At 47.0% G+C, this 27,107-nt stretch overlaps 1 protein-coding gene across 1 annotated transcript in view; it reads right to left on the bottom strand.

Moving 5' to 3' along the window:
• Positions 1-218: 218 nt before the first annotated feature.
• ABCC11 (ATP-binding cassette, sub-family C (CFTR/MRP), member 11) overlaps positions 219-27,107 on the bottom strand; it is a 77,766-nt gene continuing 50,877 nt past the window's right edge. Inside the window, exons 18-29 of the mRNA XM_010843981.1 lie at positions 26,895-26,998; positions 21,071-21,268; positions 17,560-17,786; positions 17,312-17,449; positions 15,883-16,069; positions 11,239-11,328; positions 9,880-10,069; positions 7,545-7,704; positions 3,766-3,844; positions 3,094-3,207; positions 422-586; positions 219-311 (exon numbers count right to left, since the gene is read on the bottom strand). Coding sequence (XP_010842283.1) covers positions 219-311; positions 422-586; positions 3,094-3,207; positions 3,766-3,844; positions 7,545-7,704; positions 9,880-10,069; positions 11,239-11,328; positions 15,883-16,069; positions 17,312-17,449; positions 17,560-17,786; positions 21,071-21,268; positions 26,895-26,998 — 1,745 coding nt within the window. The remainder of the gene's footprint in view (positions 312-421; positions 587-3,093; positions 3,208-3,765; positions 3,845-7,544; positions 7,705-9,879; positions 10,070-11,238; positions 11,329-15,882; positions 16,070-17,311; positions 17,450-17,559; positions 17,787-21,070; positions 21,269-26,894; positions 26,999-27,107) is intronic.

The raw sequence follows: 27,107 nt of genomic DNA, 5'->3' as shown, positions 1-27,107 counted from the left end.
TGGTCTCCAGGGGAGCCAGCAAGTGCCCTACTCCAGGCTGTGCTCCCTCAGTGTCCTTTTCCCGCCCATCACCAGCACTTGGAGCACACTCCAGCCCTGCTTTGCAGAGAAGCAGCCATCTCTGCAGAGGAGGCTTCAGGCTGCAGTCTTCCCCGCCGGCTCTGACTACTGCACCACGGCCGGCTCAGCCACGCCTGCCTCCACGCAGTCCCGCCTCCTCAGCTCATGGAACTACTGGCTATTGCCAGCAGGGCTGCGAACGTGGACCCCGGCTTCCTCTGCAGGACCTCAGGCTTGTCAAACTCCACCACCTGGGAGGCAGAGAGAGAAGGGGAGGGAAGCAGGGTGCAGCTGAGCTCGGTCCTGAGGGATCCGAAGGCCTGGGCGCCATCCTCCCAGCGGCCTGGGGGTGTCCCCTCACCTTCCCGTTGCCCATGACCAGGATGCGGTCGCAGTTGAGGATGGTGGTGACACGGTGCGCAATGATCAGCACTGTGCAGCCCCGGAAACTTTCACGGATTATGTGTTGGATGAGGATGTCCGTCTCCAAGTCGAGGGAGGCTGTGGCCTCATCAATAAGGACGATCTGGTAGACAAGAAATAGCAATGAAGGCAGCCTCCTCAGACTCAACCCTGGGTCTAGTCCTGGGGTGACTGCCAGTCTGCCTAGTACCTCAGCTGGAAAATCTTTGGACTTGGTTCAAAACCCACCTGGAGCTTTAAGTTATCCATCACATTATGAAGAGAATGTTAAGTCTCAACCAAGAGCTAACTACACTTTGTGTCTGTTAGTAGCTTAGTTGTGTCTGACTCTTTGCAACCCCATGGACTGTAGCCCGCCAGGCTCCTCTGTCCATGGAATTTTCCAGGCAAGAATCCTGGAAATGGGTTACCATTTCCTTCTCCAGGGGGTCTTCCCAACCCAGGGATAGAACCCAGGTCTCCTGCATTGCAGGCAGATTCCTTACAATCTGAACTACCAGGGACACCTTCTTTAGTGACCAGAAAATTAAGTTCTTAAAAGTGAAAATGTGCCAGTAGCAACTTCCTGTTTTATGAACTGCCTTCCTATTTGCCTGAATTAACGTAGAGCAATGTTCCTCTCAGGACAGCCAAGCACACCCGGGTGGCACAAGAAATGGTGCAGCTAGTATGTGGATAAATGCACTTTTTACTTTAACATGTTTGTATTTCTTTCATTAACAATATGCATCAGATGCCATTTGCAGCAACATGGATGACCCTAGAGATTGTCATATTGAGTGAAGTAAGACAGAGAAAGAGAAATATGACATCCCTTATATGTAGGATCTAAAAAGAAATGATACAAATGAACTTACAAAACAGAAAGAGACTAGCAGACATAGAGAACAAACTTTCAGTTTCAGGGGGAGGAAGAAAGGGGAGAAGGGATAGTTAGAGGGTTGGGGATGGACATGTACACACAGCTATATTTAAAATGGATAAACAACAAGGTCCTATTGTGTAGCAAAGGGAACTCTGCTCAATGTTATGAGCCTGGATGGGAGGGGAGTTTGGGGGAGAATGGATACATGTATATGTATGGCTGAGTTCCTTTGTTATTGGCCTGAAACTAGCACAACATTGTTAAGCGGCTATACCCCAACACAAAATAAAAAAGTTTTAAAAAAATATGCATTGGAAGAATTTAATTGGCATAGAAAGTGTGATTTTTGCTCCTTCACAAGACAAGGCATCACAAGTAAATCACAGGCTAGGTGGTACACAGATATGACAAAAATCATAAAGTGATGACGCCAACTTGGAAAACAATCTAGAGAAAGCAGCCTTCACACCAAGCAGCTCAGTAACTGAAATACGGAACTGAGGGGTTAAGAAAATGTTACCTACACATTGCCAGGCCTGTCACCCCTCTCTCTTAGCAAGACGGGAAAGTGCTTCCTCCTCTGAAACCTCCCTGCTTCAGGCCCCACGGAGCTCTGTCTGCTCTTCCCCTCAGCTCTGACTGTCGCACCAACAATTTTCGCACTGCTCATTAACTGACCATGTTGTGCATTGCATGTGCCTGTGTGTGCAAGTATGTATACCTGTGTGAGTGTGGAGGTGTGGGTGTGTATTTGTGTACAGCGCCTCACTTGTGAGGGAAAGTTGGCTCCTAAGTAGCCCCTGTAGTATCTGAAATATATGGAAAATTTTAAACCAACAAAGGTCTGTCTAGTCAAGGCTATGGTTTTTCCTGTGGTCATGTATGGACGTGAGAGTTGGACTGTGAAGAAGGCTGAGGGCCGAAGAATTGATGCTTTTGAACTGTGGTGTTGGAGAAGACTCTTGAGAGCCCCTTGGACTGCAAAGAGATCCAACCAGTCCATTCTCAAGGAGACCAGTCCTGGGTGTTCATTGGAAGGACTGGTGCTAAAGCTGAAACTCAAATGCTTTGGCCACCTGATGCGAAGAGCTGACTCATTTGAAAAGAGCCTGATGCTGGGAAACATTGAAGGTGGGAGGAGAAGGGGACGACAGAGGATGAGATGGCTGGATGGCATCACCGACTCGATGGACGTGAGTTTGAGTGAACTCTGGGAGTTGGTGATGGACAGGGAGGCCTGGCGTGCTGCGGTCCATGGGGTCGCAAAGAGTCGGACACGACTGAGTGACTGAAATGAACTGAACTGAAGAAACACTGTTGGATGGATGAAACTTTAAGAAAAAAATGTTCTTTTGCTCCTGAACAGGTGTCATCCGATTCTCACATCTAATAAAGATGAGGGAATGTCCTGCCCCCAAGTTTTAAAAGGAAAGCACAGTAGGCGACTTTGAGTGAATTTATCTCTAGCCTTGTGGCTTGTGCAGGAGGCGTGCATTGGGGCTTGGTTGTGGCAAGGACGTTTCAAGTCTAGGTTGGGGTGCCAGGGTGCGGAGTACGTGGGCAGAGAGGCCCCCCTTCCATAGGCAGGGTTGCCCAGAATGGCAGAAAGTTACCATCAAGCCCTTTGTGGATTTGTGGACAGAACCCAGGGTGGAGCCCAGAGTCCCAGGTGCTGAGGGAGAAACAGCAGTGTGTTTCCCAAGCTGGGCATCCCCCAGACCCCTCACGTGCCCCACAGCTCTCACCTTGGAGCTGCGGAGGAGGGCCCGGGCAATGCAGAGCAGCTGCCGCTCCCCCACGGAGAAGTTTGAGCCATTTTCTGTAACTTCTGCTTGCAAGCCTTGTGGCAACTTTGAGATCTGTGATATCGAGGAAGACGCCCGTGAGCCACAGTGGGATGAGTTCTAAAACTGACCCCCTCGTACCTCTCCTGTCCTGTCCTGTCTGTGACAAGCCCTCCCCGCCCCTGTCTCCACACTCCAGACACTGACCTTTCTCGTACCCAGCTCTGCCCATCCAGTTCCCCTCACAAGGTCTTTGCACCTGCTAGTTTTTAAACATGGAATGTTCTCTCAAGGATCTGTGCCCAGCTGCCCCCTCAGCATTTGGTCTGTCAAATGTGTGTCTCTACAGAGGCCCTGGCTGGCCATCCACTGCGGTGTCTGCAGTTCTCATCACTACCTACACAGCACTGGTCCCATCTGAGTTTCCTGACTGTAAGCACCAGAAAGACAAAGCTGTACCCCCCTTGCCCTGAGCTGGTAAATGCCTGGCTTACTACTGGCATCATCAGCCCTTATCTAGGGATCTCAAACCATCTCATTCCCGTGAGATGATTTAATCCACGCAGCGTCTGGCACACCGCACCAGAGGAGCCTGGAGGACCAGCAGGACTGAGAATTCAGCCTCACGCTTACCGTCTTGTTCAGGAACGTCCTCTTCAAGGCATCCCAGATCTGCTCGTCTGTGCAGCGGTGAAAAGGGTCCAGGTTGAATCTGCCTCAGGAGAGAAAGAGAAGTGTTCAAGAAGCACACTTGCCCATTGAGTCGTCTGCACCCCACAGAGCACGTGACTGAGGATGGTTGAGTAAGTGAAACTTGGTCAGTTGTGTCCAACTCTTTGGGATCCCATGGCCTGTAGGCCCACCAGGCTCCTCTGTCCGTGGAATTTTCCAGTCTAGAATACTGGAGTAGGTTGCCATTTCCATCTTTGGGGGATCTTCCGGACCGAGGGATTGAACCCAGGTGTATTGCATTGCAGGCAGACTTCTTGCCATCTGAGCCACCAGGGTAGTCAGGATGGTTAGAGCTGGATTATTGGATCCAGAGAAACTCATCAAACTCCCACAAGTGGTCTTCCTTGTGCCTTCCCAGTACCTCTTCCTTCTGCAGGCAGCAGCTCCCAAGTCTTGTTTGGGGGCCACCTCCTTCCTAGCCATCAAGCCTGTGTGGTCCAGGTGGAGCAGACTCGGGTGGAAGCAAACCAGAAGGTGGTAACCCCTGGCCGCAGCAATTGGCTGAGGGGTGGGGAAGGTAACCAATCAGAATGTATCTCAGGACCTAGACAACAATCACCAGAAAAAGGGTTTGTACTTTCTCACCAACTGCACAAATGAGGCTACAACCATCTTGCCTCAGGAAGAGGAGACATGGAGCCCCCACGGCCCACAGTGGAGCCCAAGGATGAAGCCAAGGCAGACTGAAGGGGATATTGGTCCTTTGAATCAACCTTGGCTTTCCTGTTTTGTGATTCAAGAGGTTCTTTTAGCTTAAGCCATCTGGGGTGTGTGTGCGCGTCTCAGTGTGTGTTAGCATATACATAACATAATATTTATCATTTTAACTGTAACTATACAATTTAGTGGCGTTCAACACATTTACAATGTCAGGTAACAACCACTAAAACTCATCAACACCAATAAAAACTCTGCCGATTGAACGTTCTCCCTCCCCTTCCTCCCTTATCCCCTGGTAACCTCTTTTCTACTTTCTGTTTCTACAGGTTTGCCTATTCCTGGTATCTCATTTACATGGAAATATACAATATTTGGAGCTTCCCAGGTGGCATTAGTGGTAAAGAACCTGCCTGCCAATACAGGTAGACATCATAGACTCAGTTCGATCCCACGGGTTGGGAAAGATCCCCTGGAGGAGGGCACGGCAACCCACTCCAGTATTCTTGCCTGGAGAATCGCATGGACAGAGGAGCCTGGCAGGCTTCAGTCCATAGGGTCACAAAGAGTAGGACACGACTGAAGCATCCTGCATCTGGCTTACTTCACTTAGCATAATGCTTTCAAGATCCATCCATGTTGTATCATGTATCAATTTTTAATTTGTTTCTGATTGAATGATATACCACAGTTTGTATAGGTCACATTTTGTTCATCCATTCATCTGTCAATGGACATTTGGGTGTTTCTACCTTTTGGCTATTGTGAATAAGGTCATAAGCACTGTTATACAAATATCTGTTAAGCCCTGCTTTCAGTTCTGAGGTAATTCTTTCAAATCTGTAGATTTGATTCTTGAAATTTAATTCTTTCAAATCTGTAGAACCAGGTTTGGTGGATCATATGATAATTCTACATTTAACTCTTTGAGGAACCACCAAATTGTTTTCCACAGTGGCTGTGCTATTTTACGTTCTCACCAATAGTTCCTGAGGGTTCCAATTTCTCAACATTCTTACCAACACTTGTTATGTTCCTTTTTCTTTTCTTATCGCTAGTCTAGTAGGTATAAGGTGTTATCTCATTGTGGTAAGGTTGTTTTTTTTTTTCCTGTCTCTTGCAGAGAAGGAATCCTAACTGATCATCCAGGCAACTAACATCATATTTGGATCTAATTGGACTTTATACCCATTAAGGTTTGCCCTGGCATTTGGCATAGGAAACATTATAAACACATCCTTGTTATGCAGCCACTCAGTCCCAGTTGAAAACTGTATTAACTGCTGTTTTTTTTTTTCCCCCCAGTTCAACATACATTCTGTGTGTACGGCTAGATTGAAGAGGCAGAAGATAGAATGCCCTATTTGCTTAATATTTGGTAATTGCCAAAGCATTTTTACAGATGGGTTCATTGACATCCTCTTCCTCATGAGACGGATCTCTTTTATTGATGAGAAAATTATGACTTATCAGTGTTAAGTGGCTTGTTCAAGCTCATACCACACGTCAGAGAGACAGGCTGGCATCAAGATACTCAGAGTTAGACAGAACCTCGAAAGGCAGGGAACCCAGGTCTCCTGTCCGCCGGTGCACACTTTCTGCTGCAAGCAGTGTGGGGGGAGGGGAGGTACTATGACTCGGTAGGGCGATAGTATCTGGAGTTGTATCTCAGCTCTACCTTTTGTGTGTGTGTCTCCTTCAATAAGTCACTATCCTAAGTTCAGTTTGTAGAAAGTAATAGTGCCCACCTCACAGAGTTGCTCTGACACTGCAATGACCCAGAATATTAAAGCATAGGGCTGGCACATTTAAATGTTCAATAAATATTAATTCATGTTTCTACTACTCCTATATCAAGGCACGATAGATTCGGGCCAACTTCTACCTTAACACAGAAATCTATCACTAAATTTTATCTCATTCCTCTAAAACAACACAATTGGTACAAAGTTCTCTGTGCATACAGTATCACTCTCCTTGGAAAGGCTTTCCTCCTTTTTTCTGCCGTGCAGTCTTCTACTTAGCCTTCAAGACCCTACTCAAAGGCCTCCCCTGCTTCTCTGGAAGGCTTTCTGAATTCCCCCAGGCAGAGTTATTTGTCCTACTTTTAGGTTCCCTTAGCACTGGGTTTATATCTCTGATCTAGCAAATTACATCCTTGCATTAATATTATAACTTGACAGGTCTTACATGTCTACAACTCCCCTCACCCTTGAATGTGAACTTCTGAGGGGAAGAAGGGCACTGATCATTCATCCAAGTGTCCCCAGTCCCTAGCACAATGTCGACCTGGCAGAGGCTCAGAAAAGGCAAGTTAAGTGGATGAAAGGATGAAGGAATGAATGAATGATGGGTAAATAAATAAATGGATGACTGAAGCTCTGTGGTTAGTCTATACTCTTGCCTCTAAGAAGATAAATGCCCTTAGATATCCCTGTATGTGAGGCACCCAGCTTCATTTTCATGCCTCATCCTTCCTCAGACTCCGTACCGTGGACTCCCACGTGGCTAAGAAGCACTAACAAGCACCAGCAGTAACCTGGATGATGCTTAATCCCCAAGTTGCCTTCAGAAGAAACAGAAAGTGTGGTGAGGAGGCCAGAGACCCAGTTCCATCTGCCTCACTGACGGGACTGCCTGGATTGCAAACATCGAGCTTAAACACCCCTGTTGGCCTTATCCAGAGGGAGACAGAAGAGAATAAACCACATCCAGACATGGAAATATGTGGTCAACCACAGAGCAAACACTGATAGTGATATGAAATCTGACCAATCCCATTAGGGTTTTTAAAAATTAAAATTAGGCCTTTTGTTTAGGCCTTTTGATTGAAGTGTTCTTGTGTGTATCCAGGCCTCATTCATTCATCAGGGACATCTCTTCTCCCACCAAGGAGAGAGCAGAGGCCCAGAAATTGGGACTCTGGCCACAGGTGATGAGAGGCAGCCCATCCCTAGGGATCCACTCAGTGACTCCTGCTGGGAGACTGTCCTCTGCTCAGGCTGCCTCAGCCCAGCGCTCACCTGATGGTCCCCGACAGCAGGACTGGATCTTGAGGGATAACTGAGAACTTGGACCGCAGGTCCTCCAGGCTGAGGCTACAGATGTCCACGCCGTCGATGAGGATACGGCCACCGGCTGGTTCCACCAGGCGGAAAAGAGCCACCCCCAAGGAGGACTTCCCTGCAGGGCAAGAATAAGTGGGGCTCTGTCTTCTGAGTCTGCAGGAGGGGCAGCACAGGTCAGACCTGGTGTCCACCCCAGACTCCCCTCCCCATGACCCACTCCTTGTCATCATGAACCAGAGAGGGCAGAAGAGGCTTGGAGTCTCCAGTCCCCACCCCAAGGGGTGCCCAAAACCATGAACAGCTCTTACTGCCTCAGTCAGAGGGTGTGAATGGAGCCCTGGGTAAATCCAGCCCACACATAAGTTTTGTTTCACACACACGATGTTATTGCTGCTTTTTTAATTCTTTGCCAGCATTAAAAAAAAAAAAAAATCCAAAGACCCAGTATACAAAAGCTCAAACTGCATGATTCTCTTGAGAGTCAGTAAAATGGGCAACACTGGGCCCATATCCCCTCAGGCAACAGGCAGCTAGAGCCAAGCATAGCTGCTTCCTTGAGAGAGGAAGTATTCAAGTTCAATGCGCTGCCCTCCCCACCCTTGTTTCCTCACACCCCAGGCCTATCACGTACATTTGAGTTTCCAACCTCTGCTGTAAAAGGTAAGGTCCGTGTGAGGGGCAGCCATGTGTCTTGTTCACCTTTGTGTTTCCAGGCCTGGCATACAGTAAGTGCTCACTAAATACCTACTGGATGAATTCAGTCAATTGGACCATCACTACTTGAGAGCAGCTCTACATCAGACCCAGCCCTCTCAGCCCAGCTGCAGGGGAGAAACGGAAAGGGAGAAGCACATGAAAGAATACAGCTGGGAGCTCTTCACTTTGCAGCAGTACAAGGCCTGCAGGAGCCTGAGGAAACAGAGACTTGGGAGGCTCCTGTCATCCTGGGGGGCTGCCTGGAGGAGGCAGCCCCTGGAGCCCAAGGCTGGGATCCGAACAAGGCAAAAAGTGGAAAGGGGTGAATACCCTTGGGTCAGATCTCCCAAAAGTGATGAGAGGAAGAGAAGGAAGAGGTCAGCCAGGAGAAAGGAAGTGGGGAGAAGCAGGTGGAAAAAGAGGTACTCCTTGGAAGAAAAGTTATGACCAACCTAGATAGCATATTCAAAAGCAGAGACATTGCTTTGCCAACAAAGGTCCGTCTAGTCAAGGCTATGGTTTTTCCAGTGGTCATGTATGGATGTGAGAGTTGGACTGTGAAGAAAGCTGAGCGCCAAAGAATTGATGCTTTTGAACTGTGGTGTTGGAGAAGACTCTTGAGAGTCCCTTGGACTGCAAGGAGATCCAACCAGTCCATCCTAAAGGAGATCAATCCTGGGTGTTCTTTGGAAGGAATGATGCTAAAGCTGAAACTCCAGTACTTTGGCCGCCTCATGCGAAGAGCTGACTCATTGGAAAAGACTCTGATGCTGGGAGGGACTGGGGGCAGGAGGAGAAGGGGATGACAGAGGATGAGATGGCTGGATGGCATCACCGACTCGATGGACGTGAGTTTGAGCGAACTCCGGGAGTTGGTGATGGACAGGGAGGCCTGGCGTGCTGCGATTCTTGGGGTCACAAAGAGTCGGACACGACTGAGCGACTGAACTGAACTGACTGAGAGGGGGAGGGGAGAAGGAAAGTGTTAGTCACTCAGTCCTGTCCAACTCTTTGTGAGCCCATGGACTGTGTAGCCCACCAAGATCCTCTGTCCATGAGATTCTTCGGGCAAGAACACTGGAGTGGGCTGCCATTTCCTTCTCCAGGGGATCTTCCAGATCCAGGGATCAAACCTGGGTCTCCTGCACTGCAGGCAGATTCTTTACCATCTGAGCCACCAGGGAAGCCCACGCAAGCTGGTCTTCGCCCTTGCAGAGCTCTGCACGCCCCCTGCAGGAAGCACTCGTTCCTGCACCCTGTTCACCCTTCCATCGCAAACATTGGCCTCAGAGTGCAGACTACCGTAGTTCAAGGGCCCAACAACTCCGTGGCTCTGTTAACATCACCCCTCTCCTTCCCCAGGGCCTTCACCACCAAGGCAATTATCTTCCTCATTCCTTATTTGATGACCTGTCAACATCTGTCGCCTCCACTGGGATCCCATGACAGCAGTGACTATGGGTTTTGTTCTTCTAGCACAAAATGAGTCCCCAGTAACTATTTGTAGGGTCACTGAGTCACCACATGTCTGAAGACAAGTCTGACACCCAAATCCAATGTTGAAGACAGGGCATGCCCTGGACCCTGAGCTCACCAGAGCCTGTCCTTCCCACGATGCCCACCACTTCCTGGCTGTGAATCGTCAGGCTGAGGCCGTTGAGGACAATGGGCATGTTGTCTCTGTATTTCATCTGGTAATCCTGGAACGTGATTTCCCCATGCTGTGGCCACCCATGAGGACAGCTTGCGCCTTCTATGTGTAAAGGAGCCTCAGGGACACACATCTCGTTTTCAAACAGAGAAAAATAAATCAATGATTATCCATCTCTGCCCATCCCCTGCTGACCCACTGGCCTCTAGCTGTTGAGTGTGTGAACCATCCCAGCCTGCCCTTGAATCAGGGTTGAGCCACCACCATGTGATCAGAGGAGCATCCCACCCCCAATCACCTGAAATGCACATGATTTTATCCCCAAAGAGTGAGAAACCATATTGGTAGTTCCCATGTTATTAACATAGAAAACTCTAATTTATTGTGTGAGGCTCTAAAGACACAGAATCCGGAATAATGATAACCAGGACAGCAGGGTTAGCTCACTCCTGTTAGTTGTGTTTTAGAGCTCAGAGCCCTTGGGCAGACAATTTCTTTCTATTCCTATCCTAGGAGGTAGGCAATTTTAAATGATTTCACAGGCAAGGAAATAGAGGCTCACACAGGTCGGATGACATGTTAAGATCACACAGCTGATGGGGACTCAAACCCAGGGCTGCCTGACTCTAAGCCCACAACTCTGCATTGAGCAAGGTGGCTGGATTGGGAGGAAAGATTCCTCCTCTGGATATTGGGATAATAATTCAGCTAACCATATTAAGTTGTTTTGTGATTCCATGAAACAATCTAGATATCATTATACTGAGCCTTTACTATGGGCCAGGCACTGCGTTAAGTGATTTACATAGGATGTGATCTAATCTTTGTAATAACCCAATGACACAGATACTGCGATCTGTCTCATTTCATTGATGGGGAGCTGAGAGGCTGAATAAGTCACAAGGCTACACAGCTGACTCAAGGAGCAAAACTTAGACCTGAACCCAGGTGATCTGTTTCCACATCTGGATTCTTAAGTACTATGACGTAAATAGAAGCCATATTAATAACAATTATTATTGTTATCATCATTATTATATTTGAGCAAACCTCTCTCTTCTAAAAAGGGCAGATCATTCCATCTATATCCAAGAGTGCCATGAGGGATATGGTCAAAAAGAGCTGATGAGTGTGGAAGAGCTTCTGAGAGATGATATATATCCTTCTGGGGGAGCTGAAGGGGAAGGACCAGAAGCCAGTTGCCTCCTGGGAAAATCTCAGGGCCCTTGAGGTGCTGGGGCTTGCAAAGGCTGGATGTGAGACTTCCACATCTCCCTGCACAAAGCCAGATCTGTGTCCCACCTTCATGTACTGCAGTATCCTCTCCACAGCTGTCAAGCATGCCTCTGCCTCTGAACCAATCCGGACACTGGCCTGGAAGTTGGACGCCAGCTGGAACAAAGGAGAAGTATCTGAGGAGCAGGCTGTAGGGGTGACCTCAGGTTCTCACCGCTTCCAAAGGTGGGAAATTGCCATTCCTCCTGAGTAGCTCCTCAAACCAAGACAACTTCCCTTAAAGGGAAGGAGCAGGTATCTCTGGTGCCCCACTGAGCTACGTCTGAGTGTGGCTGCAGCTGTGGTGGGCAGCTGTAGGAGAGAATCCCACCAAGCCTGTTTCACCTCAGGTGCCCTTTGCTTTATGTTCAAAACCTTTGTCCATACTACAGGAGCCCACTCAGCCCAAGTGCAGCCCAGAAACATGGTAGTTACGGCCCTTGGGAGCAGCCCTCTCCTAGTAGGGAAAGGAGCCACTAGATAAACTCTCCTATCTCTTGGCCTTCAGGGACAATCCTGTTAGTTGGTGATGGAGCAGTGACTCTCGATGACACTCTTGCAGTGCAATTCCTCCTCCCCTGTCACATGCTCCTGCTCCTGGGTCCTTTCTAGACAGCATCTCACAAATAATCTACCTGCATCCGAGTCCTTGTCTCAGGCTCTGCCTTCAGGAAAAACCAGACTAAGAGGAGCCTCAGGAATTCTTAGGAATTGGAGGCACCACAGATGAGGATACAGAGGCCCAGAGAGAGGAAGTGATACACACAGAATCACCCAGAAGCCAGCGGCAGAGCTGGGATGGGGGCCCCAGTTTTGATGCTCTGCACCCCTCAGGCCATGCAGAAGGTGCCAGGCAACAACTCCCTTATACAGTCAATCAACAAACTCTGATGGAGGTGCTGGGCCAGGCTCCATGCTTAAAGTGCAGCAGACCCAGGCCCTGCCCTCAAGGAGCACCCAGTAGAATGGGGAGAAAGACAGGTCAATCGAGAAGGCGGCATGATAGAGGAAGCACTCAGCTCCGTCATGGCCACAGGACAGTCACCAGACGAGGGCTGCTGGGTAGGCTTCCTGGAGGGGGTGGCACTGGAGGCACCTTTTTAAGGAGAGGTGGGATTTAGCCAGCTAAACATGGATGGAGACAGGTGTTCCTAGTAGGGGGACAGTCTTGACAGTAGTAAAATGGCATCATCCATTCAGGGCTCCTCAGGCCATGTGACTGTGGATAAAGCAAAGGGTATGTATGGGCTAAGGAGACCAGGGAGGGAAAACCTGTAGAAGTCAGAGAAGAGGCCACCATCATGAAATGACACTGAGCTGGGAAAGGATATCAGGCACAGTTGACTGACTGCCTATCAACAGCCAGTCCCATCTTCGTTCCTTGCTGACACAGCTTCTGTTATGTTCAGGTGTCTGGCAGCCTGGAATTCCAGGGAGGCTTGGTTACTTCAAATCAATCATATTAACCCCTATCCTCTTGCCAGTGACTGGTTTAGCAGTGACGTGAAGTCACTCAGTCGTGTCCGACTCTTTGCGACACCATGAACTGTAGCCTACCAGGCTTCTCAGTCTATGGGATTTTCCAGGCAAGAGTACTGGAGTGGGGTGCCACTTCCTTCTCCAGGGGATCTTCCTGACCCAGGGATCTAGCCCCCGTCTCCCTCATTGCAGGCAGACGCTTTACCCTCTGAGCCACCAGGGAAGCCCTAGCAGTGAGCCATGACACAATTCTGGCCAACGAAGCACAAGGAAAACTCAGATGTGAGTATTCTAGGAAACAACTCCTTGTTCTTACAAGGGGGCACATGAAAAAAGTTATCTCCTCTCCAGTCTTTAGCAGTTTCTGGATGAGGATGAGTTGTTTGGGGCTGCAGCAGCCATTCCGTGAACTTGAGTAGACAATCCTGAGGATAAAGTCAGACTGCGGATGCCAGAGCAGAAAAATTAAAGATCATGGGTTCATGATAAGCCAGTAAATTTGCCAACAGAGGACAGCCCTACCTCAGCCTTCTGGTCACATCAGATAATAAGTTCCCAGATTGCTAAGGCCATTTTGAATTGGTTATATGACTTGTTCTGGCTTGTAACCAAAAGTATCTCTAATATTTACTAAGAAATCTCTCAAGGCTACAAAGCAACATTGTGTGTGATACCTGCCTCCCAAAGCCTGAATTTCCTCCAGAGTACATGCAGAAGTCAAAGTCTGATCAGAGGACAGAGTGTGTGTGGGGACTAGGGCCAGATGTAAGGGCCTGGAATGTAGGTGGATGGCTTAGGTTTAGTGCATAATGAGACAAAGAGTCTCTAGAGGGTCTAACCAAGGTGATGACATGAGGAAAACCAGAATTAAAGATCACTCTGGAGTGGGGGTAGTTCAGCTGGTAAAGAATTCACCTGCAATGCAGGAGACCCCAGTTCAATTCCTAGGTCAGGAAGTTCCCCTGGAGAAGGGAGAGGCTACCCATTCTAGTATTCTTGGGCTTCCCTTCTGGCTCAGATGGTGAAGAATCCTCCTGCAATGATGGAGACCTGGGTTTGATCCCTGGGCTGGGAAAATCCCCTGGAGGAAGGCATGGCAACCCACTCCAGTATCCTTGCCTGGAGAACCTCCATGGATAGAGGACCCTGGCAGGCTACAGTCCATGGGGTCTCAAAGAGTCAGACATGACTGAGCAGCTAAACTGAAGAAAGTGGATGGGAAGGGGTTCAGGGATGGGCAAGGCAGGTGGGCTGAGAAGTTGTTACCCAGCATAGAAATTAGACACTCAAACAGAACACCAGACATTGAGAAGAAAGGATGAACTTAGGGCCATTCTTAAATCCTCAGGCCCTCTAGCAGAGTTTCTCCTTGGTGTCCTGTGGTGGGACAACTGGTCAACCCTGAGCAAACACCCCAATACATGGTGCACTTGGGACAGCAAAGCCTCCACCCACTCTTTGCTCCAGCACTAGATAACCTAGGCACAGGGTTCAGCAGGCAGGGGGCATCTCTGTCCTTAGTGACGCGTGTCCCCAGGACTCCAGTGTAGGGCCTCTCCCCAGAGTTCTGGAAGGCTCAGGGTAATTCTGCAGTGGGCCACATGCACATGTGTTCGTGTGTGTGCAGGTGTGTGTTTATATATTTGTGTGTCAGAAAAAATGAGAGAGAGAAGAGTGTGTCCCACCATGGACAAACCTGTCTCTCAGCTGCTGTGGGAACACAGGCAAATTAACTCTGGAAACTGTAGCTTCTTATCTGTAAGCTGGGAACCATAATAGGGAACGTTTATCCAGCATTTATTCTGGGCCAAGGTTTTAACACGTATGAACACTTGAGTTTACATATATTCCTTACAAGTCTATGATTCCAGAACTTTTATTATCTCCCTTTCATAAAAGGAATAAGGAGGGTAACAGATTTCCCCAAAGTCACATAGATGATAATGAACAGAGCCTGTTGAGAACCTGCAGCTTCCAAACCACATGTTCTTAACCACTTGGCCGCATCTCATGGAATGTGGTGACAGTTCAATGGAAGAAGCATAGCAAGTGTCCAGCAGGGCATGGGCTCAGTGCAAGCTCCCCAGCTGCCCACTTAAGGCCTGGGGCGGCTGTCTGTGGGCATGCGCACCACACAGCCACCTGCATGGCCTGTGCACCCTCAGAAGAGTCTGCACACAGGCCTGGCCATGTGAGCACAGCAGTCATGTGTGTCTGCCACAGGGTTCAACAAGGAGCAGGAAGGAGCCCCTCTGCACCCAAAAGGATGCCTCAGCAGGGGGCACACAAGACCCAAGCCCAGTTAGAGAGAAAGAATGAGAGAGGATGGTTAACGACTACCCCTGTGGGAGAGGGTGCCAATGGAACTGTGCACCCATGGTTTACTGAGTTTCCTAACTAGCCTCACAGCCCTCTGGGGAGAGCCCTTCCCCAGGACTTTGTGGACATAAGCCTTGGCCCTGATCCTGGGCATGGAAGAATTCAGGCCATGAGACATGAAAAGCTTCTACACCAGGGTCCCCTCAAGAACCCATTTTAAAAATCAGATTCCAAGACCCCACCCAACCAGGACCTGACTCTGAATCGCTCCTCTGTGCTCTGGAGTGTGGCCCTCCTGTCAGCTCCATGAGCCCAGCTGAATCAGCCTACCAGGCTGGGCCAAGCATTCGGGTTCAAGTCTATGCACTTTGAAGCCTCACAGGCCTGCCCCAGAGGAGAACTGGGAAACCTACATTTTAAATAGCCTCCCCAGGTACCTCAGAAAAGTGACAACTGACTCAGAGCATGTACAGTAAAGTAAAAAAGACACCACAGGAAACCAAGAGGCCCAGGGTCTTCCCTGGCTCTGCTTCTAAAGCTCTGTGTGTTCAGACAACTCCTTCCCCTCTCTGAGCCTCAGTTTCCCCATTTACACAATAGGAAGGTTGGACTCTGCTGTCTCTGGGCTTCTCTTCAATCCCAATATTCTGATTCTGTTAAATACCTTTCAATGTAGGCTTCCCAGTTCAGAAGTGACAAGGAAACAGAACAAAGCTGCAGATTCAGAAAGCCAAGCATCCAGTTCATAAGGTCACAAATGGCCAAAACCCAAGGTGTAATCAAAGTCCCACAGACCCCCAAGTCTGCCCACAGGCCACAGACCACCACCAGCCTCCTCCCTGGCCCCCTGCTGTCTGATAGTCCATCCCTTACCTGCAGGACGAGGCTGAGAGCCATGGCTTTATAGGAATGGGGGACAGAGGAAAGGCCAAAAACCAAAAACAGGGCTACCACCAAGGTCACCAGGTTGGTCATGAGCTCCAGTCTCAAGGCCACCCATCGCGTGGAAGACACAAACATCAGCAGGTAGTTATTCTGTACATCTGTCAGCTTTTTAAACCTGACAAAGAAAGGACAACATGAAAGTCACATGTGTCTGTCTGACCCAGGGTTTCCTAACACTGGTTGCTTTCTCCAGCATCCAGCTCCCCAGTCTCACCAAAGAACCAACGAAGAAAATTGGAGAGGATTCCTTTCTACTCCTTTCTCAGCCATGGAGTTCACCTGACCCCAGATCTAGGAGTGAGCTCGGACCGATTTAGGCCTATTAGCAGTTCTCTTCCCCTCGCCTCGATAATTGATTCAGGATGGGTAAGTTACTCTACTGGGCCAACAAGAATGAATAAAGGCCCAGATTTGTGAGTGAATGAAGGAAAGCAATCCCTTCTTCGTATCTGTCCATCTTGCTCACAGCTGTATCCCCACTGGGTGCTGAGCACCTGGGAGGGTCTCAATGTTGACTGAATGATCCCTTAGTCCTAGTCTCTGCATAGTCTTTGGGTCTCTCTAGTGCCAACGGGAGAGCTGGCACCATGGTTCATTCAATATTTCAGTTAACAGAGCACACACCATCTCCCATGCCCAAATCTTCCCTGGCTTCAAGGCCACCTCAGATGTTGCCTCCTCCCCAAAGCCTTCCCTGATCCCAAGCTGCGGGTTATCACTTTCTCCTCTGAAACCCCAAGTCATTCTACCTGCGTTTCTCCCTATTGCATTGTATTCAACACTTGTCTTATTACAAAAATATACATCTGTGTCCCCTGTCTTCCATTAGACTGCAAACTTTTTGTAGTTCAGTGCAGACCATGTTTGACTGATGCTTACAAGTAGATAAGTTTATGTTACACAGTTAAACCTCAGCAACAATCATAGGATTTGATTGTTTCAACAAACATTTAGAAGGCAAATCTATGGGTGTGAATAGTGAAGAAAATTCTGCTATTTTGAAAACTATTGTTCTTTATTATTTTATTATATTTAGATATCTGTTTGCAAGTGAAAGAAAGAAATAAATGCATTCAGTACTAACATGGCAATACATCTTACCATTCATTGTATTAATATATGTATATAACAGCACAGGTCTTTAAAACTGACAGACATTTTTCATATCCCTTACATTTTTTATTCTTATAAGTACCATCTTCCAGATGGGGTTCTGGAGGTGCAGTGAAATAAATGGAATAAAACAATGATCGCTCTGAGTCTTCTGACGATGGTGCTGTTCCCAGGTGCTCTGTTTCCTTCCTGTTCCCCACCATTGCCACATTCCCCATCACCCTCAGAGAGCAGAAGGACTCACTCATTGATGAATTCTTCAGTTTTTCCATAGACATGGATGGAGCTCAGGCCCTGCAGGGTGGTGAGGATGTGCGAAAACAAAGGGGAGCAGCTGTAGTTCTTCAGTCTCTTGAACACGTTGATGGCTTTCTTGAACATCCTGCATTGAGAACGGGAGGGAGAGACCTGGGCCATCCACCTCTGACACCCTCCAGTTCTAGGTCGGTCCTAGACTCAAACCTCATTCACAAGCAAAAAGAACCCACTCACCTAAAATAAATGAGGCAAGCAGAGAAGATGACGACTCCCATCAGCAGGATATAGGGAGACATGAAACTGATTATCAACAGGATGATGATCACCACCAAAGCCAGGAGCACAGACTGTTCGATCATTATGGGCAAGAACTGATCCAACTCATCCATGTCCCCTGCAAAGCAGTTCAGGAGCCGGCCAGTGGGGGTTGTGTCAAAGAAACACATAGGGCAGTGGGACACCTGTGAGAGCAAAAGCAACCCAGGTCACAAGGCTCTGCACGCCATGGTGGGGGCTTGATGAAGACATCCTCAAGCTCTGAATGATGTACAGGATGCAGACTGAAGGATATCCAGGGAAGGCAACGTAGAGCACGGCTTAAAGGCAGAGGCTCCAGAGTGTCAGTTTGCCTGGACTCCAGGGCTGCCCGTCTTCCACCTATTGCTCTGGGACTGTAGGCAAGTTACATATAAACTCTCTGAGTCTCAGGGTCCTCATTTGTAAAATGGGGATGATAATGATGCTTCAGAGTTGTGATGAGGATTGTACAACTCTGCAAGTATACTAAAATATACGATTTAGAAGGGTATATTGGGACCTCCCTGGTGGTCCAGTGGTTAAGAATATGCCTGTCAATGTAGGGGACACTGGCTCAATACTGGGTCTGGAAAGATGCCACACGCCTCAGAGCAACTAAGCCCATACACCACTACTACTAAGCCCACGCTCTAGACCAGTGCTCTGCAACAAGCAAAGCCACTGCAATGAGAAGCTTGTACACCACAACAAAGAGCAACCCCCGGCCACTGCAACTGAAGAAAACCTGCACAGAGGTAAGTAAATAAATAAAATTGTAAAGGGTATATGCAGATTCAATCCCTGGGTCAGGAAGATCCCCTGGAGAAGGGAATGGCAACCCACTCCACTATTTTTGCCTGGAAAATCCCATGAATAGAAAAGCCTAGTGGGCTAGAGTCCATGCAGTCACAAAGAGTCGGACACGACTGAGCAACCAACACATTAATATTATTATTTGAGTCATGAAGTGGCTCTTACAGCAGCCCTCGTGGCAAATGTCTGGATCCTGCTGATAAGTATAGTTTGCTTGCTGTCTAAGGTAGAAGGTCATCATCATCAAATAGTCGCTTGGTTGTGTCTGACTCTTTGCAACCCCATGGTCTGCCAGGCTCCTCTGTCCATGGAATTCTCCAGGCAAGAATACACGGAGTGGGTTGCCAGTTCCTTCTCCAGGAGATCTTCCCGACCCAGGGACTGAACCCAGGTCTCTCTCCTTGCATGCAGATTCGTTACCCTCTGAGCCACCAGGCAAGCCCAAGGTAGGAGGTAGGGAGCAGCAAACATCAGTGGGGCAGACTGTGAGATCCTTGCTTTCTTCTTCTGCTTCTAAATTGTCTTTAATTTTATCTCCAGAATCTTTTGTTAAATACATGAGCTAAAGCAAAAAGAATATTCACAATCACAAATAAAAGACTAAAGCAATCACCCCCTTAGGACACTGAGCACTTTTGAGGAGTGAGGGGCTAGGGGGGGCAGGACTCAGCTCAGCTGTGGCATGAAAGGGGTCTTGGTGAGAGCCCATGCTCACTAGGGATTAGTATATGGTGGGGACACAGGGTCAGGATCTCTGGTTGCCTCCTTAAGTAGTAAATTAATCTGGTTCTAGTTTTGTTTTTATATTTGTTGATTTTATAGTTGAGCCAATTTTTTCAGAGATTTTTCCTTTACTTGTGATTATCTAAAACTACATGGCAAATTTAAGATCAATAAAGCCATAAAAAGGTGAGCAAAAAGAAAATGTTTAAAATATGAAATGTATTTTCTAATGAAAAAAACTTGAACATTTCTCAAAATTAAAATATAGAACATAACTTTGAGAAGGCCTGGGTACTAGGTATTTCTAGAATCTGGGAATGTGGAGTCAGAAACTTAGAGACCAGCTATCTGCTGCCACCACCACAGATTAGGTGGTAAGGACTGCCAGGCTTTGGAGTAATTTTTCCCTCTCCTGCCTTCTGGCTCATCAAGCCGGTTGCTTTATCTGAGATGTGGGGAAATGCCTTGGCCTCACCCTCCTAAATTAAAACACAATTTGTGGGAGTTCCCTGATGATCCAGTGGTTAAGATTTTGCCTTCCATTGCAGGGGGTGCTGGTTTGATCCCTGGTCAGGAAACTCATGGCAAAAAACCAAAACATATTGTAACAAATTCAATAAAGATATTTAAAATGACGGCCCACATCAAAAAAAAAATATTTTTAAAGGATTTGCTTTGAATCTACAAGGAATGACGGGTGCCCTCATTGCCTCCTGAGAATCCCTCTGAGAAGCCCTTCTCTACAGTTCTCAGCTCCAGCCTTCCTGAGCTCCATGCAGCTCTCTGGAAATGTTCTGCTTCTGCTCACCTCTTAATCTTGACCTGGCGAGATCTCGTTCATCCTCAGATCTTAGCATAGAGGTCACTTCCTCCAAGAAGCCTTCTTGGACTCCCACCTTCCTTCCACCACCCCCATGCTTGGGTCAGGTGTGTCATTTTCTTATGGTCCTGTGTGCCACCCCCATGGTTAACTCTGCACATCATATTACAACAGATTATTTTCCTGTCCATCTCCATCCTTAAGCTGTAGGCTAAGATGACCCAAACCACATCTGCATTGTTCACTCACCACTGTGAACCAAGTGCCTACTCCAGAGCCTGGCACCCAGTACTATTCGATAAGTGAAAGACAGAAAGGACATGTCCAAGAGCTAATGTGACACTATAGATAACTTGGTATTCTAGCCATAACATACATTCTAACCATAACACATATGGGGTTTCCATTTTCTCATGTGTAAGATAAGAGTAAAATATCCACTTCAAAAGGAACTTAAGGAAATTAGAAGAAACTGTTTATGTGACTGTGCTCAGCCAACAGAGGCCAGCATTGATAGCTGAGGGTTGATCCTCTAGGAAGGGGCATTAAACTTAGTCGTGGGAGAGTTTCAAGAACCTATCTCATTCTCTGGCCTGCTCCCACCTAGTTAGTGACCCAGTGTAAACTCACAACTATACGACATTATATTCTCCAAACCACAGAGACAGCAAAATAGATCAGCAGTTTTCAGAGGTCTAGGGGAGGGATATACATAGGCTGAGCAAAGGGGATTTTTAGGGTAGTTTGACTATTCTGTATAATACTTGATGGTAGACGCATGCCAGTATGCATTTGTCAAAACCCATAGAATGTACAACACAAGCAGTGAACCTTAATGTAAACTATGGACTTTGATAATAATAATGTATCAATGTTGACTCATCAACTGTAACAGATGTCCCCCACTAATGCAAGCTATTAATAATAGGAGAAATTGAGGATGTGGTGAAGGGTAAAAGTGAACCCTATATTTTCTGCTCAATTTTTCTCTAAACCAAAAACTGCTCAAAAAATAAAGCCTAATAATTAGAAAAAAGAGTTGAGCAAGGTCAAGGCTCAGCCTGTGGCCATGCCCAGTGCCCAGACCCATACCTTGTTGAAAAGCTTGTTGTGCAATGCTGTGGATGCCTTCCCCATCACCTTGGTGAAAACCAATGAGAGGCAGATGCCCAGGAGGATTGCCAACAGACCGCTGAGGCCAAACACCAGTTGGTAAAAGGGCAGCTGAGGATTGTCCAGTATGTCACCTGGGTCTGCAGTGGTCCAGTTGCTCTCTTGACTGCTATTATTCTTCAAGAAAGGACAGGGAGTATGGTATGATAAGAAATATGCTTCATCTTTGTCCCCAATTCCTGACACACAAGTCCTAAAACCCTTGCAGTTTCCTAGGTGATGGGGGTGCGTGGGGCTTCATTTGTGGTAATAATTGGCCTTTGACTCTGGTTTCTGACACGAGCCTCTGGAGCAATGAGAGAGTCTTTTGTAGCTAACGAGATGACTAGGGGCTGGGGACTCCTAAATAGCTTCAGGACTGGGGCTGGTCACCAGAAAGACCATGTCATGAGTCCAAGCTTCGAACTTTCAGCCCTACTCCCATTTTCTGGAAATGGGAAGGAGCTGGAATTTTAGTTTATGATCCATCATGTCTACATGTTGAAGTGAAAGTTGCTCAGTCATGTCCAGCTCTTTGCAACCCCATGGACAATACAGTCCATGGAATTCTCCAGGCCAGAATAGTGGAGTGGGTAGCCTTTCCCTTCTCCAAGGGATCTTCCCAACCCAGGGATCAAACTGGGGTCTCCCACATTGCAAGCAGATTCTTTACCAGCTGAGCCACAAGAGAAGCCCAAGAATACTGGAGTAGGTGGCTTATCCCTTCTCCAATAGATCTTCGCAAACCAGGAATCAAATCAGGGTCTCTTACTTTGCAGGCGGATTCTTTAAAACTGAGCAACATGTTGAATCCACCATAAAAATCCCTAAAGCATGGCATTCAGAGAGCTTCCAGGTTGGTGAACATATTCATGTGCTAGAAGGGTGGTGTACCCCAACTCCATGGAAACAGAAGCTCTTGCACTTTGGACCCTTCTGTACCTCACCCTATATATTTTTTCATCTGGCTCTGCATCTGCATCATTTACTATATTCCTTATTTAAAAACTGATAAAAGTATTTCCCTAAGTTCTGTAAGCCATTATAGAAAATTATCAGGCCCACAGAAGGAGTCATGGGAATCCCCAATTCATAGCTGATTTATCAGAACTACAAAAACAGCAGAATGATCTCTTTGTTTCCAAGGCAAACCATTCAATAGCACAGTAATCCAAGTTTATGCCCCAACCTCTAATGCATAAGAAGCTGAAGCTGGAACGGTTCTTTGAAGACCTATAAGACCTTCTAGAACTAACACCCAAAAGAGATGTCCTTTTCATCATAGTGGACTAGAATGCAAAAGTAGGAAGTCAAGAGATATCTGGACTAGAGACAAATTTGGCCTTGGAGTACAGAATGAAGCAGGGCAAAGGCTAATAGAGTTTTGCCAAGAGAACTCACTGGTCACAGCAAACACCCTCTTCCAACAACACAAGAGAAGACTCTACACATGGACATCACCAGATGGTCAATACCAAAATCAGATTGATTATATTCTTTGCAGCCAAAGATGGAGAAGCTCTATACAGTCAGCAAAAACAAGACTGGGAGCTGACTGTGGCTCAGATCATGAACTCCTTATTGCCAAATTCAGACTTAAATTGAAGAAAGGAGGGAAAACCACTAGACCATTCAGGTATGACCTAAATCAAATCTCTTGTGATTATACAGTGGAAGTGACAAATAGATTCAAGGGATTAGATCTGATAGAGAGCTTGAAGAACTACTGACAGAGGTTCATGACATTGTACAGGAGGCAGTGATCAAGATCATCCCCAAGAAAAAGAAATGCAAAAAGGCAAAATAGTTGTCTGAGGAAGATATACTGAGAAAAGAAGAGAAGCTAAAGGCAAAGGAGAAAAGAAAAGATATACCCATCAGAATGCAGTGTTCCAAAGAAGACAAGGAGAGATAAGAAAGCCTACCTCAGTGATCAGTGCAAAGAAATAGAGGAAAACAATAGAATGGGAAAGACTAGAGATCTCTTCAAGAAAATTAGAGATACCAAGGGAACATTTCATGCAAAGATGGGCACAATAAGAGACAGATAAAATGGGCACAATAAATACTAGAGACCTAACAGAAGCAGAAGATATTAAGAAGAGGTGGTAAGAATACATAGAAGAACATACAAAAAAGATCTTAATGACCGAGATAACCACAATGGTGTGATCATTCATCTAGAGCCAGACATCCTGGAATATGAAGTCAAGTGGGCCTTAGGAAGCATCACTATGAACAAAGCTAGTGGAGGTGATGGAATTCCAGTTGAGCTATTTCAAACCCTAAGAGATGATGGTATGAAAGTGATGCACTCAATATGCCAGAAAATTTGAAAAGCTCAGCAGTTTCCACTCCAATCCCAAAGAAATGCAATGCCAAAGGATGTTCAAACTACTGCACAATTGTACTCATCTCACACACTAGCAAAGTAATGCTCAAAATTCTTCAAGCCAGGCTTCAACAGTACATGAACCATGAATTTCCAGATGTTCAAGCTTGATTTAGAAAAGGCAGAGGAATCAGAGATCAAATTGCCAACATCTGTTGGATCACAGAAAAAGCAAGAGAGTTCCAGGTAAACATCTGCTTTATTGACTACACCAAAGGCTTTGACTGTGTGCATCACAACAAACTGGAAAATTCTTAGAGATGAGAATAACAGACCACCTTACCTGCCTCCTGAGAAATCTGTATGCAGGTTAAGAGGCAACAGTTAGAACTGGACGTGGAACAACAGACTGGTTCCAAATTGGGAAAGGAGTACATCAAGGCTGTATATTGTCACCCTGCTTATTTAACTTATATGCAGAGTACATCATGCAAAATGCTGGGCTAGATGAAGCACAAGCTGGAATCACGATTGCCAGGAGATATATCAGTAACCTCAGATATGCAGATGACACCACCTTTATGGCAGAAAGGGAAGAAGAACTAAAGAACCTCTTGATGAAAGTGAAAGAGGAGAGTGAAAAAGCTGGTTTAAAACTCAGCATTCAAAAAACAAAGATCACAGCATCTGATCCCATCACTTCATGGCAAATAGATGGGGAAACTATGGAAACAGTGAGAAACTTTATTTTCTTGGGCTCCAAAATCACTGCAGCCATGATGGTGACTGCAGCCATGACATTATGACACTTGCTTCTTGGAAGAAAAGCTATGACCAACCTAGAAAGCATATTAAAAAGCAGAGACATTACTTTGTCAACAAAGGTCCATCCAATCAAAGCTATGGCTTCCCCAGTAGTCATGTATGGATGTGAGAGAGTTGAACTATAAAGGAAGCTGTGTGCTGAAGAATTGATGCTTTTGAACTGTGGTTTTGGAGAAGACTCTTGAGAGTCCCTTAGTCAACAAGGAGATCAAACCAGTCAATCCTAAAGGAAATCAGACCTGAATATTCATTGGAAGGACTGATGCTGAAGCTGAAACTCCAATACTTTGGAAAAGACCCTGATGTTGGGGAAGATTGAAGGCAGGAGAAGGGGATGACAGAGGATGAGATGATTGGATGGCATCACTGACTCAATGGACATGAGTTTGAGCAAGCTCCAGGAGTTGGTGAAGGACAAGGAAGCCTGGTATACTACAGTCCATGAGGTTGCAAACAGTCAGACATGACTGAGCAACTGAACAAAATGTCTAGACTTGTGATTGGCACATGAGCAGTCTTATGGGACTGAACCCTTAACCTGTGAGGTGTTGCTAACTCTGGATAGGTAGTATCAGAATGGAATTGAACTGTAGTACACCCAGCGAGTGTCCAGGGAGTTGGAGAACTGGTTGACACAGAGGGGAAAAACCAAAACCAAAACCTGCACTTTGCGTATCAGAGACATTACGTGTGGAGAGAGGAAAACTGTGAGTTTTCTTTTTCAGAGGTTCAAACCATCTGAGTTCAGGGTGAAATTCAGCAGGGAGAAAAATATGTCTTCCTGGGGCTACAGAAGACTCAGCAGCCAGTAGAAGGTGAAACTATATGTTAAAAGCTTCCTGCTCAGTGCTATCGCTTTTCCCTTCTCCCTCCCCACTGCCCTGTGCTGATCCCCTGGACCACTACAGCATCAGTCTCAGTGGCCTGTCTCCTTGATCCAGGTCTTGCCTCCACTCCATTGCCTCCTCTACCCTGATTGTTCCAAACTCAACTCCACTACCATTAGGACTTCTATACATCCCTTCCTCAATGCATCTTTGTCCTAAGGCAGCCTGCTGTCTGATATGAGTCTCTTCTCTTCTGGCAGGGTAGAAAATGGCTTGATAGATTACTTCACTCTATGTTGTTAGAAATCTGCACTAGATGGTCATCTAACATCACCTCTGCCTCCTTCCACACTCTCCAATGTGATTCAGGGAAGAGTTTGAGAACTGTTTCTCAAACTCCTTGCCAGCATGGTCTTAGGTTAGATTCTACCAAAGAGAGGCACTCACAGAAAATCTAAAGGCTGAAAGAGAAGCCATTATACTCTGGTGGCAATTGTGGACAGGTGCATGGAGCTTGGAATTCAGCCAGTGGTTAGCAGGCATCCTTCCAAGGATCAGCCCATTTAGTGCTGCCTGCTGCTAAAATTCCTGGAGCCTGCTTTCCCTCTCTCCTCCAGCCCTTCCAATGGCTGTGTAGCCTCTAACTTGTGTATTAAATCTTTGGAAGCTCTAAATATTTCAAGCGGCTCCTGCTTTCCTGACCAAACTCCGTCTGAAACATGACTCAAAAGTTAACCAAATAGATTGCTTGAAAGACATAGCCTGGATTCAGAGCACAGAGTTCAAGGCACATTGACATCTCGGGGCAGGCTCCTTCTCCTCTCTAAGAATAATTTCTGCAAATATAAAATGGGGACAGTGATACCTCAGAATGAGGTTGGAAAGATTAATGAATTAATCTGATACATAATGGCTGAGAGCTCCAGAACCCTCAACACAAACAACCCTGTCCAAACTCCTGCACTAAAAGACTTGACCGAACTTTAGCGTGGCTCCTAGAGGCTAAGCTATGTCCCTCGGAGGACCCCAGCTCCCCCCACCTTCATTAAAGTGCCTCTGCCAGGAAAATTTACTGTTTTCCTGGCAGGCCCCTGATCTTTCTTCCTCAGAGCACTTACTAAGAAGCACTCACAGCTGTGACTGTGTATCTCTTGCAACTCAGAAGCATCTTTCTTAAAGATCTGAGAATGATTCCTTTAAAATGTAATCCTCAGAAAGGACAGAGCCTCTGTCCCCCACTCTCTGTGGGAGGAGAAAGCTGGCTGCAGACACTGATAGCTTAATTGTACTGACACTCACCAGCCTTTTGTACTTTTTCATTCTCTGGCCCAGCAGAGCCCCTGCTTTCCCTCCTCTCTCATTCTCCCTTTCAAAAGCCCAGATCACTTCTGTGCAAGTCATACTGGAGCTCAGCTCTTTCCCTGCTGTCAGGACTGATGGATAAAACTTCTTTTCCCTTCTCTAACTCATATTAGAGCAGACTGTAAAGCATTCTTGGTGTAAAGAGCTGTTTGGGGACAGAAACCTCTTGGTTTTGTTCCTAGGAGACTGTACAGGTGACCTCTTGCTCTGTGAACACAGGATGCCCACCTGGGAGGGTGCTCCAGAGTTTCAGCTCCCAAGGGTTCCCTCTAGGGCCCCATTCATCAGCATGGCAAGGGCAGGTACTGGGCTTGCCATGGGCTTCTCTAACCCATACCCATGGGGCCCCAAGGAAAAAGAAGTTCCCCCATTCCACCCAGGTCCACAGAAATGCACCCCACCCCCACATGGCACTCACCCCTGAGCCCTGGCCCAGCCAATAGCTCAGCCACCAGAAGCTGAACACCGGGAAGAAGGCTAACATCACCATGAGAAGGAAAATCATGCTGCAGATCAGGTAACCTGGGGAGAGAGAGGAATGTGACACACAGGTGCCACAAGAAGGTACGTGGCCACACCAGGCCCTTGGATCTTCCTCAGACACCCTAGAAGACTCGAAAGAGCTGGGTTC

This window comes from Bison bison, unplaced genomic scaffold (assembly GCF_000754665.1).
Source record: "Bison bison bison isolate TAMUID 2011002044 unplaced genomic scaffold, Bison_UMD1.0 scf7180017864192, whole genome shotgun sequence".
Taxonomy (NCBI): Eukaryota; Metazoa; Chordata; class Mammalia; order Artiodactyla; family Bovidae; genus Bison; species Bison bison.
Note: the sequence above shows the minus strand (reverse complement) of the source record. Positions and strands in the feature narration are given on the sequence as shown.